At 32.2% G+C, this 14,945-nt stretch overlaps 1 protein-coding gene across 11 annotated transcripts in view; it reads right to left on the bottom strand.

Annotated features, from left to right (window-relative positions):
* The window catches only part of NFAT5 (nuclear factor of activated T cells 5), a 107,425-nt gene that overhangs the window by 12,085 nt on the left and 80,395 nt on the right, over window positions 1–14,945 (bottom strand). For 8 of the 11 annotated variants that reach the window (XM_039851848.1, XM_039851844.1, XM_039851846.1 and 5 more), the window contains 3 exons: window positions 9,227–9,359; window positions 5,175–5,258; window positions 362–510 (listed from right to left, as the gene is read on the bottom strand). In XM_039851848.1, coding sequence (XP_039707782.1) covers window positions 362–510; window positions 5,175–5,258; window positions 9,227–9,359 — 366 coding nt within the window. The remainder of the gene's footprint in view (window positions 1–361; window positions 511–5,174; window positions 5,259–9,226; window positions 9,360–14,945) is intronic. The other 3 variants (XM_039851845.1, XM_039851847.1, XM_039851854.1) reach the window with 1 other exon arrangement.

Raw genomic sequence — 14,945 nt, 5'->3', positions numbered from 1 at the left:
GAGGAAAACAAGTGAAAAAGGGAAAGGGAATTATAGGAGAAGAATGGAGAAGAAAAGGAAATTAAAATGTCTTTAATTTTGCAAATACTAAATCAGTACTTTCATTAATACCTTACATTCCACAGGGTCTAGCTAACATTAATTCCTTTCTTGCCAAAAATGTATATTAGAAGTCACTTTGTAGACTATTTTCCTGGAGTATAAAAGCATTTAGTCTAAAGAGCAAAATTTATTAAGTGCATCCAAAGAGAAACAAATGTGAAATAGGAAAAGTAAAAAGCATAAACACGGAAAAAGAAATCGAACAACTGAATGTTTTATATTTACATTAAGATGTGGAGCACTAGTCAATGTAGCTTACCTTAAAAATAGGGGAAGATCTTTTTTCTGCTGTTACTTCCATCGGAGTAACATCTTCACTCTTAATCATACTGCTTGATATGAGTGGAGTGATCAGAGCATTAGGAAGAATATTTACTTTATCTAAGTTACATCCAGTAGTTTTCATTGCTGCACACGTACACATACACAAAAAAGAAAAGTTTAAAATCATCAATTATTTCATTCTATAGTATGTTAACTATTAGTCATGATTTAAATGTCTATTTTTTGATGCTATGATGGTAGCATGAAACATAAAACTGGTGTATCAAAATGTGCCCTCCCTTTTTTGAAGTAGCAATGGCTTGTGTACTCCTTGTATGAGCCAGAGACTGTGGGTTAAATATCAACAAGCTTAAGCAGTTCTGTTATCAAGCTATATCCCACCTCCGCAGGACTCTTCTATGGTGCTTTGAATTAATCTTCCCAAAACAACCAGGATATTCTGTAGAATATAACTTGGAAATCTCCAGGAGGTTAAAACTACTCAATTACAACTGTTAAACTCTCCTTTTAGTATATGGCTGCCTGGCAGCACAAAAGTCGAAACTTTAAAGGCCAAAGAATTGTCTGAACATTTCTCTCAATAAAACTCAAGCTTCTCATTAGAAAATACCACCAAGTAACCAAATAAAATTTACTTGTCTAAATTAATGTCTTAGAAAACTTGAATTTGTCAAAATGACACATAAACACATCTCTCTTTTAGACAGGACTTAAATTTTTTTCTTTTCATAAATTTAAGGACTATTTTAGTCTATCAATTAAATTTCCAAAGCAAAACCAGTATTTCCCACTTCTTCCAATTCTCGTTTTCAGGAATTAGAGATTTACACCAAGGAGAAGCAATATATAGCAGATTAGGTGTGTTCTATCACTTCATTATATCTACTTTCCCCTTGGATTCTTTTTCTTTTTTGTCTATGAGTCTGCCACTGGCACTCAGTGGAGCCTACTGATATCGCTAATGAGAATCTTCTGAATTGAGCGCATACCCAAGTAATGATCTAAAAATTTCCTGCTACTTTGAGAACCTGTGGAAAGAAATACAGATTCCCCAGAAGACACAGCTGCTAAATTTCTTAAGTTGATACTGAGAAGAAATCTTGGCCACAAAGAGGAATTTTAAACGGTATATGGTATATGAGTAGGATTGCTACCTTTATAAATATTTTGACTTAAAAATACTTGAAACTTTCTGGTCTCAAACTTGTCTTCCTTAAGGTTGTCTCACAGCCAACTGGCTAGAAACAAACTGATTATACTGTGGGAGGAAAAGTACTCATTTAACTTTGGATATTCTATGCTTTATTACTCTGAGAAATGGATCATTGATTCTTGAGTTCTCTGGACCAACTTTCACCTCGATTTTACCAATACCAATACACTTCAACTTACAATCTAATTTTTACAGAGAGAAAACCAGATCATGCACAGGGCAGGCATTTAAAAGTATTCGAGACCCATCTCACAAGACTATTTGAAAGACTGTACTGTTATCTTAAGTTGATCCTGTAATATTCGACTGCTATTCTTGCTTTTGAATTCTATTAGAATGTGAGTTCCATGAAGGTAGAGATTTTGTTGTTGCTGTCTAGTGCACAGTAGGTAATCAATGAATATTTGTTGGATGAATGAAGAAATGAATGAATTAATCTAACTTTACCTTTATTGTAGTCAATTTAGTTTGCTGTGGATTGTTTGGTTAATCTTACAGTGTGGTACTGCAAATTTTCATTAATAGTATTAATGAAAATATATATCTATATCTTAATAGACCTTTAAACAACATTAAATGGCTTAAGAGATGTCACTCTATCTTTTCTTCCTACATTTTTCATTTGGTATTTATTGAACCCTTATAAAGTTTCAGGTAATGTTCTAGGTTCTGGGGATCCAGTAATGAATAAGATAGATAAAGCCCTACTACCTGGAAATTACATTTTCATGGAGGAGGAAAAAAATATAAACAAGTAAAATACAGACAACCTAGGGGTTGGGGGAAACTTTTAAACCAGTTCAGAAAATCCAGACAGTAAATAAGATAGATTTAACCATCCCAGTATCAATCTAAATTTGCGACGAATATTGATATTGATACTTTATACCAAACAACTTTTAAAGTGTTCTCTTCCATCCATGGAAATAATCTATCCAAAAATAATAACAACTTTTGAAATTTAGAACAATCTTTATTAGAAGTCGGTTTTCAGTGATTAGCATTTAGGTCAAGTACAAATATGTATGGTAAAAATCTAAATTAAGATTTATAGAGGAGATAATAGAGTGAAAAAATACTGAGTTTTGAGGGAAACCTAAGTTACAACCTCTGTCTGTTACTAGTTATGTGACCTTGAGCAAATCACTTAACTTCTCTAAGCCTTGGTTTATTCACCTGTAAAATGAGATTGAACTAGATTATCTCTATTGTTCCTCCAAGCTCCTAAACTTTTCCACATAGTAGCAACCAGTTAGAGAAAAGTATACGCTCTCAACTATTTTTCATACTCATCCAATTAACCACTCCTTACAAGCTGGAAGTTATAGAATGCAGATCAATACTTTATTTCTGAGTCCTAAACCTCCATCACAGTCTTTGAACAATCTATCTAGAGCTTATAATCACATCTACCTGTACCTATGCAAATATAAAAAACTTTCTGGAAATATTCTCAAGAAACTGTTAACAAGAGTTTACATTGCATACCTTATCTTATCATTTAATTTATATTACTTTTGTTTTAAGGAGATATATGCAGTTGGGTGAAACTAAAAATAAATCATGGTGTTTTGGCACTAGACTGAATATTTCACTGAGTAGTTGGGCAGTTATCCTCCTTCCTCCTCGCCTCCTACAAACCCTCTCTGAACAATCAGAAACTTACTTCAGAGCAAAAGCTTTCAACATCTGACCATAACATTTTTGGGTATCAAGTTCTAAATCTTATTGTAATTGTGATGGCTATTTATAAGAACGTTATTTAGAGGATTATTGCCATAACACAAATTTAAGTCATTTATGTTACTCAATCTTCATCATTAAAGTATATCTACTTAAATGTGTCAGATGGTACCTTGGTATTATACTAAAGCTCTGAATTTAAAAAATCATAAAATTAAGCCATTTGTCAAGGAAAATTCCTGATTCTGAGAGCTATTATTTTTTTTTAATTGATCAGAAATCTCCAATTGATAATATTGTATTTATAAAAACAAATGAAAATTTTAAATGGATAAGATAGTTGAGTATTCAGTTTTATATCTTCATAAAATTATTTTTATGACTTCAGTTGATAAAATCATTCAAAATAAGGAGGTATGCATTTTGAAAAATAATATGCACATGTGTTTGTTATCCATTTTTTAAGCTTGTAAGATTCTGATCAAATGACTAAATAATTTTGTTATTAAAAATTAAACATAGCATTTAAACAATTTAACCTTCAATTTATAACCTTGTATGGAAAAATTTCACACTGGATTATATTAGTGTTCCATCACCTTCATAGTCTACATGAAAGGAACATCAAAAAATTTTTGTAGAGAAGCACCAATGCTTCAAAGATGGCAAAGGATAGACTACAAATGTTCCTGACCTTAATGATTAATTATGGCATTTATCTAATAAGCATGATTTGAATTACTTTTGCTTAGATGTGGTACTTTATATACGAAGCTTAACTTATCCTTTTCTTAATCCTAGCTAAGTGACTTTAGGCAAATTATTTAACACCTCTGGAATCTTGGTTTCCTCGTCTATGAAATGAGAATAATAAATTACCTACCTCGCAGAGTTTGGAAGATTAAATGAGACAGTAAAGAGTGTGGCATATTGCCTAACACTTAATATATATTCAATACATGTTAGTTATGATTATTCATAGCACATATTTGTTAATTTTCCTGTAGTCGAATCAGATAATCTTGGTAGTTTACTTATCAGTACACATAATTTCTCACTAATCTACTCTGGAAAGTGTTCATGGTTGGAAATCATGGTTACAAGTTATGTCGAAGACATTATATATGTGAACACTAAATTTTACTACTGACAATAGAAGAAAATCCACTGTATTTGATAAAATTTATTAAGCATATTATGTCCCTTAAAAACATAAGTATTTTTAATTTGATTTAACTCATATGAATTTCATGGCAGAAAAATATAAGTAAAAGCTCAAATTATAAGAATAAATCAATGGCCATTATGTAATTGAACCTTCATATATAATGGCACAAAAGCATCATCAAGTATCATAATTATATTAGAAATCTGCTAAGAAGAGAATCAATTCTACCATATTATAAAATCCTGAAGATACCTTTATTATCTCTTGGGATTGGAAGTAAATAAAGAGGCAGAAGAAAGAAAAACAACAAAAAAACCTAAAGCAACTTTTTCAGATGCCTATAGTTCATATTTTGCCCTCTTCAGTCTCAATGTCAACTACTAATCTTATTGGTAGCAAAGAGCTTTATAAACTCGATTTTTAACACTCATTATTGTACTTTATATATACTTTTAAGACGTTTAAAATTGGGGAATGAAAAACAAAATTAAATAAAAAACTCCTCCATTCTAACATATGTTTTAAAAATGCTGTATGGTGAATAAAGGGAAATATCAAGTTGGGAGACGAGTCTCTGCATTCAGGAAAGTTAAATATTTTACCATATGGAAGATATCTCGCTAAGTGTTCCACGGACATAAGAGAAAACAAAACAGTAAGGTTTGCTAGAGAAAATATATAGGATCACCTATTTACAATTTTTGAGAAGAATCAATTTGATACCTTTCATGGCCTCTTCAAAAGAGCAAGGTCTTGCTGGACTAGATATTTCCTTCTTCACATTTACATTCAAAGCACCAGCTGCTGCTATTAAAGAAAAAAGATTAATGCATTTCTTTACTTAAATTTATTCATCTTAACAAAATATGTATTTTAAAATCCTTTAACTGGACTATTTTCTCACAAAGCATCATAAAAGTATTTGTTTAGCAGAAATTGTAAGTTGAAATGAGTTTTTATAATCACCAGTCTAAAATTCCAACTGGGCAGAAGCATGTGCTCACTTATCAAAACAAAAACAACAGCAACTTTAAAAAATCCTTCTTGTAACAGTATACACATTGATAAGATCTGATAAGTAGAAGAGTGATGAGACTTTTTAAACTTATCAAATACACTATGTAACACTAGCATGAAAAAAATTTGCCATTTACCTACATAAATGATTTATTAAAAAATATGAATTCAGAAACATGTCTATTAATGTAGCTAAATTCTAAAAAACTGTGATAAACATATAGAATCTATAGCATTATGATTATTTTTTTTGTAAAGTGTTGGATAAAAAAATCTTTGCTATTATTAATGGAAAATTGGTGGGCTATTACATCTAGTCATATCAACTACATCTATGACCACTTTAAATTTAATGGGCCTAAGAAAAGAGAGCAGCAGAAGGAAATTTACCTTTGGGTGGTGAACACACAATGCAATATACATATGATGTATTTATTACTGAACTGTACACCTGGGACCGATTTGATTTTATTAACCAATGTCACCCCAATAATTTTAATTAAAAAAGAATAGAGATCAGTTCTAAATGATAAATTCCAAATAAAGAGGTTCTTGCTTAAAATTACTATAGAATAATTTTATTTAAGTAGATTAATTTCTATTTTTCAATGTATTTATTTTATATTCCTTAACTTATTCAAAATGAGAATGAGTCGGCTTATTTTCATTTTCTTATTCTTGACATGACAATATGAAATGACAGTTATAAAGAGACTATAAAGAGATAGTTAATTGTGAATAAAGAGACAATATATATCTCTCTCTCCTAAGAATGAAGTTAATTATTTATCTTAGCATGCTGCACATGCTAGGAATTGAATGGAAAAGAAATCCATAGACATTTTTTAAGCATAATATTAATTCTAACAATTACATATTTAAAAACAGAAAACTAATCTTTTTTAAAAAAAGTTTCTATTCTAAAATCAAGTTTTAGTAATTTTATTTTAAAGCAACAAAAATATGAGTAAGTCTTACATCCCCCATTTCTTAAAAGGAATCATCACTGCAGAGTCACTGCAAAAAATACCTAATATGATTTCTATTTGTTAAAAGACGGAAGTAAAAAAAAAAAAAAATTAAGGGTCACTGCAAAAAATACCTAATATGATTTCTCTGTGTTAACAGACTGAAGTAAAAAATAATAATAATAATTAAGCAAATTTCAGTGCTAAGTGGCAATGAAACAAAGATTTTATGACTCTGCAAAGTATCTAAGTGCCTGACAGCATGCACGTGCAATGTATTTTTGGCAGTATAGACCCAGAGGGCTTTAGAGGGCTTGTGACGGGCAGAGTGTGTAGACCCTATTTATGTTCATGTGAGCCTTTGCTCCGATTCTACTTTTAGACCATGTACCCAACTACTCAAGATTCCTAAATTTTCTGCACAACTACTCTAGACTATGTGTGCAGTCTTAGGCCTAAGGGTTAAACAGTGTTTGGAAGCACTGGCTGGTGCCTCAAGGCCCTCCAGGTGTAGAATGGAGCCAGGAGTGGGAAGAGAAGAGTGGCAGGATGGGAATCCCCTTTCCTCACGAGCCATGTTCCAGCTTGGAACTCCAGTCTGAAAATCCTAAATTCATAACTGGTCTTCCAGGTTGTTATGAAGGTATCTCAAGTTAGAAAGATAGGATATATTTTATTTAACGATTTGTTTGTTTTAAATATTTAGACAAATGGTATAAGAGCTGCCATTTCTACTGACTTATGAATACTAGAGTAGGCCTAGTTTTAGCTGTTAAATGTTTAACTATAGTCCTCAAATAAATCACAATACTAATCAATTTATCATAATGGTAGTGCAAATTTTCTATAACCAAGTTTTCCTGAAATCATAGTCCCTGTCTCTCATGTACACCTGAAAAGATGTTCACATTTTATAAAATAAAAGAAGGGAAATTATGGGAAGATTCTTTAATTAGCTATATCATAAAGGCAGAAACTGAACATCAGATCTTATTACAAACTTTGCATACTGTGTATTTATTCAATTAAGAGTTTCTGAGAGTGACTGCTATCTACAATATGTAAAAATGAGTGGGGGGCCCTAAAAGAATAAACATATGTTCATAATTGCTTAAATGTGGCCAAATCAAACCAATTAGTATATGCTTTAAAGCAGAAGACTTAGAAGCTGTTTTATTTGGCAATCTATCAAAGGGAAATTCCTAATAATCAGCACTCATCACTAAGAAATAGAATTCTCAGTGCTGATGCTAAGCACTTCAAAGTCCTAAAATTCTTTAAAATTAATCAATAAAAACAAACAACAACAAAACCTCAGTATTTTCAGGAAGCAAAAACTTTAAGGCTATTCCCTGACATATAGATATACTTCTCTCTGCCCTTCCCACACATGATACAGAAGCTCATTAGGAATAAAGTTCTTTTGTATTAATTATGCCATCTTTCTCCCCACACAAACGAGCTCCTCCTCATACAAAATATTAAAGATCAATATTCAGTAACTAGTAGTTATTAAAATGCTTTAACTACCATTACTTTAAACAAACTTTCTTGGATTTTTGAGGCCTTCCTAGAAAGAAAACAATAAAATATTTGGTCTTTGGGCATACGCCAATTTTCTTTTTCCTATTTTTGTTGAAGCCAGTATATTATTTCTAAACTTGGCTTTGTTCTGTCTGAAATTTCTACTTGTGATCTTTTATTCTGAAACAAATACTAAGATGATTTAATTAATGCTATACTGTAGCATACTTTTATAGCAGACTAGTGAAAAATAACCAATGTTGTGAATTCAGACATGATTTAAAATAAAAAGGAAGCAGATATATTAAGTGATAGAAAGTAATTTATCAATACTAGTTATTACTCTGTCACAGCTGTTTCCATTATTTTTTCTTGCCAGGGCTTTCCTTGCCATCTTTTTTCATTTTGTACCTCACTGAATCCTGAACTATTTGGAAATAACAGATACAGAATCAATAAACTTACAGATACAAAAGAACTGCTAATTCTGTAGTATACCTAATGCCAGAATGAATGGACCAATGGTAAGCATGGCAGAAACCAAGCCTAGATCAATGGAACATGCAAAGAGTTTCCATTTCTAAAATATTCTCCCTACTTCTGCCAGGAAAGGCTTCTCTTCTTCAGGCAACTGAATGAATGCGAGCAAACAACTCATAATAACCAGAGTTCTAAACTTTTAACATTTCAATTGGTCTTACTGCTCTGGTTTCTAAACCATCTGTTTTACCTAATTGCTTAAAATTATATTTAAAATATTCACCAGCAGTCTTTGATATTTTAAAATACAGAAATCAGAAAACGTTAAGGCATATATAAAACTTTGTGATTTTATCACTTATCACTCCAAGCTTATCTCTCACCTCTCCAAAAAGGCATCCTGTAAGCCAGCCAGACTAAACTATTATAAGTTTCCCAAGGTTGTCACTTTCACTTTGCTGCACTTCAGAGGTACTCAATGAGTGGTATTTCTTAGTAAAGAGTAACCTGTAGGATAACTCTGGAAAGTCTAATATCAAAACATTCCTAGCTTTTTTTTTAAATTATTAAAGCATAAGGCGGAAATGATTCTCTTAAATATAAAGAATAAAAGCAGTATCTAGTGACTATCTTCTTAGGAAATAATGCCATCTCCAAAAAATACTAGTATCAATTCATCTCAGTATATAACTTTTTCATTTTGGTTGGCTGGTCTTCCTCATATCCCTCCAAAGTACTAGAAATTAATCATTCATTTTACTTCAGAACCTTTTTATTTTGACATACCTGGGTCTGGAGTGTAAGTGAATGGCTGAACATCATGAGATCTTCCAGCATTGGTCACTACATATATTCCCACTGATACTGGCAAAGTTATGTGTTGATCATGATATGGGGGGACCTTCACAATAAGATGATTCTAATTTAAAAAAAAATTACATGAGTCAGAAAAGAAGCAATACTTAAATTAAAATTAAAATATAATTAAGTACATTTCCTGTTAGCTACAAAGTTTAAGAAGGCTGACTAGAAAATAAAATGTATTTTAATGCTCAGGTTCACAGGTAGCGAGACATTAACCTTAAAACTGCTTTTAAGGTAAAATCCAAATTTTTACAAGGGCTTATATACAAGGTTCCTGCCCTGTCAACTTTATGTCATTCCTATTCTCCCTAGCTTATTACACTCTAACCACACTGGCCTTCTCAGTCCATTCTTTTAGCAACTAAATTCATTTTTACCTCAGAGCCTTTTTCTTATTGTTCTCTCTCACTGGAATACTCTTCCTTCACCCTTTCAAATGACTAGTTCCTTACTCATTTTCAGATCTTATTCAAATGTTATTTCCTCAGAGAAACCTTCTCTAACCATTCTATGTAAAGTAGTATCCTTCCCTGGCCTGATCACATAATCTTGTTTCTAAAACAGTGATTTTTCACCACCTGAAATTACTGTGATTATTTGCTTTTTTTGTGTGTCTCTCTCCAACCTCAAGAATTAAGTTCCCTGAGAATCTAGGCTGATTTGTTTTTCATTCTATCTCCACTATTAAGCACTTTACACAAAATACACACAAAATGTATTTGTTAAATAAAAGAATGAATAAATTTTAAAGAAAAAATTATGCCCACTAAGTACAATATCAGTTATCACATTTTGTGCAGCCTTGAGATGTACTTCACAATGCAGTTCACTGCTACTTAATGACTTTAATATTCATTTAGTTAGGCAACAGGGTTCAGTTTACCCAAACCCCAGTAAATCAGTTATTTTTTTTGTCAGTATAGTGGCAGGAACACCCTTATAAGAAAAGGGAAGAGTTCATAAATGCTTCACCAACTCTTATTCAAGGCTACTATATCTTCTTGAAAGATACTGCGAACCACACTAGACTCATTCTCTTCTCCCCTAGAACATTATAGTAATGGGAAGGGACGTCTAGGGATGGTGTTATGCTTTTGTACCAACGAGGTGATATATAGGAGGCCAATGTTGACAGCTAGGGTGAAGCGTGTTTGATGATATTTTTTATTTTATTAAGACTATATAGTTGGTTGACTCAGTTGAATAGAACATGTGACAAATAAGGCCAAGGTAAAGGTTTCAATTTCTGAGCACTTAATTTGTTTCTAAGTCATCTTAAAAGATTCTCTGAAACAGTCACATTATAAATAAAAAATAGCTTCTGATTTATGATATTAACAGAATGCTAGCCATCTCAGAAAAAATCACACTTTAAAGCCAGGTGGAAAAATACATATACATGTATGTATATACACAGGTATTGGGGGGCAAAAATCTTGAGAGCACATACTCAACTGCACATGAGGTCATCAAAAAATGTACCTGCACTGATCCAACTTCTAAGAAAGTTTTAAAATCTTGTCTACTCTCATTTTAACTCTTTTGTACACTTCAAATACATCACAAAGCAGTCCTACCTACAGTTAAAAAGATGGCTGAATGGATGGATGTGAAGTATCATCCTAGTCTTAAAACTATTTGGCAAACTCTGTATTGAAATTATTCTCAATAAAAACTTATTTCTGGTAATTAATAACAGAATTAGTATCTAAAAGTCAAATGAATATTTAAAGCGAATCTAATTTGAAACCTTTTAAAAAACCAAATGAACTTATTCTGATACTAATTCTTCATATTTCTTCAATCTGAATCTAGACATTCTACAAGCAATTTGAATTAAAAACCAAGTAAACTGTGCATAGTGATATAAAGTTGTTTTAAAATACTACTCGCTCAAATTAAGAGCAGTTAACTACCACTGAGCTAGGAGTGCAATACAGACAAAACATGCAAAAGGTTGGAGGCCTTTGTAGCAGATACAATGCTCTCTGGGGGTAAAAAGAGATTATTTGAATTTTAATTTCTTAGAAAAATCTTCTTGGATTCAAAATAATGATTTTATTTTCCCAGGAGATAATCCTTTTCAGAGCTTATAAGCAGTGGTGTCAGATATTTTTCACTCTCCTAAAGTGACAATTTATCATTCCTAAATAAAACCAATTTGAAAAGACATAACCTCTAAACCCTCGAGCCTTTGTTTAGTCTAGCTGTTCGCACAAATTCTGAGGATCTTTTTGGCAGTTCTTTCAAGAAATTTCTTTCCGTATTTATCTTGAAAATGTCTTCTCCAAAACTTTTCCATTTGTTTTTATTCTTATATTCTAAAAAGTGCAAAAGAAAGAATCCAGAAGACTAAAGATTGAGAAACAACAATTCATAACAATTTTCTATTTTTGGACACACTAATGCCTGTTTCACATTTTGCAAAACAAGTTATTCTTAAATCAAATTGTATACCTCTTCCTAGTTTCTAATATACCTGTTTTTAGCGTCTAGTTCCCTTTTAAAATCTCCTCTACTTTCCAAACTACTAAACTCTCCTGCTTTCTTTCAAAACCAACTTATTCTATCTATATTTATATATAGATATTTTAAATTATATTTTATATATTTAATAGGCCATTAAGGTCCTAAATAATTTATCTAAAGTTAAAATGAGAGTGCTTATAATGACCATGTGCCTACCACATATGGTATACATGAGCATGAGGCAAATTATGGCCTTGACAAGAAGAGCCAAATATTAAAGAACTGTTTTCTTAGATTTTGTTAATTTCAATTTTTACGTATAGAAAAAGTTTGATACCTGATGAACTGATTTTGGGCTCGCAAATGAATAGCTATCACAGTTTTTCATAATTGTAATCTGCAAAGTTATCTTTAAATGGTCTTTTCTGTATACTATCTTTTGGGCATTTTTTAAGATTGTAGAGGTCTTTTCAATTTTTCTGTATTGGCCTGGTATTTCTTTATTGACCACACTCAAAGTTTTGTTTCTCTTAATAGATTTTCTGATCACCCTTCTCTCTAAATGTTTTTTTTTTGTTGTTTTCTCTTTCTTAATATAATCTCTAGGGTCAATTTGTTATATCTCATCTCTGATACCACTCCAAAATACTTCCCAGAAAGCCCCTTAGGAGAGATACTCCAGAAAATTCTCTCTGAAAATGATAAAAATTTAAAAATGAACAGCAGAACCACAGAATTAATGAAAGATCATATTATAATTTAGTTTGTTTACATACTTGTTTGCAAAAACCCCAGGACCTCTAGATATAGCCACCAAATAAGGACATAATTCCTTTCCATTCCACTACATCTAATTTTTATGATTATTATTTAATCTATTGTAGCTGACATAACTGCCCTGAAAAAATGTGTTTTAAAAATTACAACCACCCCAATGCCTCAAAGGTAAAGAAAGAAGGAAGAAAGGAGGGAGAAGGTAGAAGGAGGAGGAGGAAGAAGAAGAGGAGAAAACAATAAAGATTTCTTATTAAGTTCTTATGAAACAGCAAGTTAAGATTATAAAATAACTGGGGCTATTTTATTAATATTTTGTATAATATATAAGGCAAGTCTCTCAGTCTCCAGAACTAGTTATCTTACCTATAAAACTGCATCATAGGATCAGGTAAGAAATAACAACTGTAGTAGAACATCACGAGGAAAGGACTTTACATCACTCTATCAAAACCATCAAAAAAACCCCACAAAACTACAGGCATCTAAGAACCTAGTTGAAATTAGGGGCTGAAGTGCCCTCAGGAGGAAGAACAAGGGACTTCAGATTCCAGAGTCTTCTTTTTCTTCAATGTGAATAAAATGAACTAGGAAAGTTTTTCACGAGTATCTATTAAGTGTTTAACATTATGAGAAACACAAAAGAGTTATAATACATTGCCCCTAACCTCTAAAAGACCTCCAGAGGAAGCCATTGTTGGTTCACAGGCAGTGGGAATGTTCTGACCAATAAATTATATAAGAAACTGTAAAAGGTCAGAGTTAGAAGGAGCCTCAAATAATCTAGTAAAAGCTTATTTTACAGATTAGAAAACAGGGGCACAAAAATGACTTGTCTTATTTAGGAGTAAGACAGATTGTTAGTGACAAAGCAGGTACTGGAACATCAGTTAAGATTAGTCTAGCAGAGATTGTCCAATGGTATATGTGACAAAGGAATGGCTGAGATCTCACTATTACTTTTGACAGCATGTTGTAGCATAAGGCTAGAGGAAAACTTTCTACACAGCATTTGTCTAGGTATATAGGAAGCTCCACTTTACATGAGTAGTGAAGCATTAACTTCACCCAAAGTGAGGTCTCATCTTTGCTGATGGCTATTAGGAGGTTCCTGATAGATCTCCAGGCCTTTGGAATGTCTTGTCTGGAAGGAGTATCTTTGTTTATATCTGGGCAGTCTAACAACATGATTTATGAAGGGTGGTTTGGAGCATGTCATATCAGTTCTGATGGAACTGGAGACTAAAGGTTAGCTGCATAAGCAGTATGTGGAAGAGCCCAAATAAAAATTCTGGACTCAGTGGCTTGAGTGAGCTTCCTGATGGACAATACTCTGTGTACTGTCAAACACCAATGTACTGAGAGGGTAAGGCATTCCTGAGGATGAAAGAAGTCTTGCCTTTAGGACCCTCCCAGACCTTGCTCTAGGCATCTGTCTCTTTGGCTGGTTCTGATTTGTGTCCTTTTGCTCTAATAAAACTAAAATAGTCAAATGTAGTGCTTTACTGAATTCTGTGAACTGTTCTAGCAAATCTGAGCGGGGAGAGGGAACCCTTGAATTTGAAGCCAACTGTTCAAAAGTTAGAGTGGCCAAGAGACCCCTGAACTTGTGGCTGTGCTTGAAGTGAGGGGCATCTTAGGAAGCACTGTGCCCTTAGCTTTGAGTCTAGCAATATATTGTATATAATATAATGGATATATAGTGTTTTAAAATTTTATTAGATTTTTCTTAAAACATGAGAGAGTAAAAAATAAATTTAAAAAACCACAAAGGAATTAGGAACTTTTTAAAACTGGCTTACAGATGCTCTAAATTGTTGCCTCCTCCAACTCTGCTTGCTTTCATGTGCTCTCTTCTACTCTTATCAGCATTTTACGCTAAATTTTAGGCCTTGGGTATTTTACACATTAGTTTGTTCCTGCTTCTTTGTTCTCTATCATCTACTCCTATACATAGTACTCTTCTGCATATGTCTTCTATCTGATTTGCTCATAAGTTTGTCCTTCTCTTCTGCTAGTTTATGAGTATGGTCCTATTTGCTTTACATATTAATTCTTAAGACAGTTCTTTATTCAAACATCTATGAGTTTGGTCCTATTTGCTTTACATATTAATTCTTAAGTCAGTTCTTTATTCTTGTTTTCAAGCTCTTTTTCTTTGTTATCTGAAAAACAACACATGTAAGGTCTTACGAATACACACCTTTTAATATAAGTGTAATAAATTGCACTTCTGAATGCAAAAGGTTAATAAATATAAAACATCTGGCACATAGCAGGTACTCAATAAATAAGTTTCCCTTTGATTTAACTAAATAGTAGGTAAAGATAATCCAAATCTCCAGAGCAAATAAATATTAGGAAAGAAATGTTTTATTTATTAACAATGGTAATTTGC

Source organism: Pteropus medius, unplaced genomic scaffold (assembly GCF_902729225.1).
Source record: "Pteropus medius unplaced genomic scaffold, Ma_sr-lr_union100, whole genome shotgun sequence".
In the NCBI taxonomy this organism is placed as follows: Eukaryota; Metazoa; Chordata; class Mammalia; order Chiroptera; family Pteropodidae; genus Pteropus; species Pteropus medius.
The sequence above is the reverse complement of the archived record's forward strand: the minus strand, read 5'-3'. Positions and strand labels throughout refer to the sequence as shown.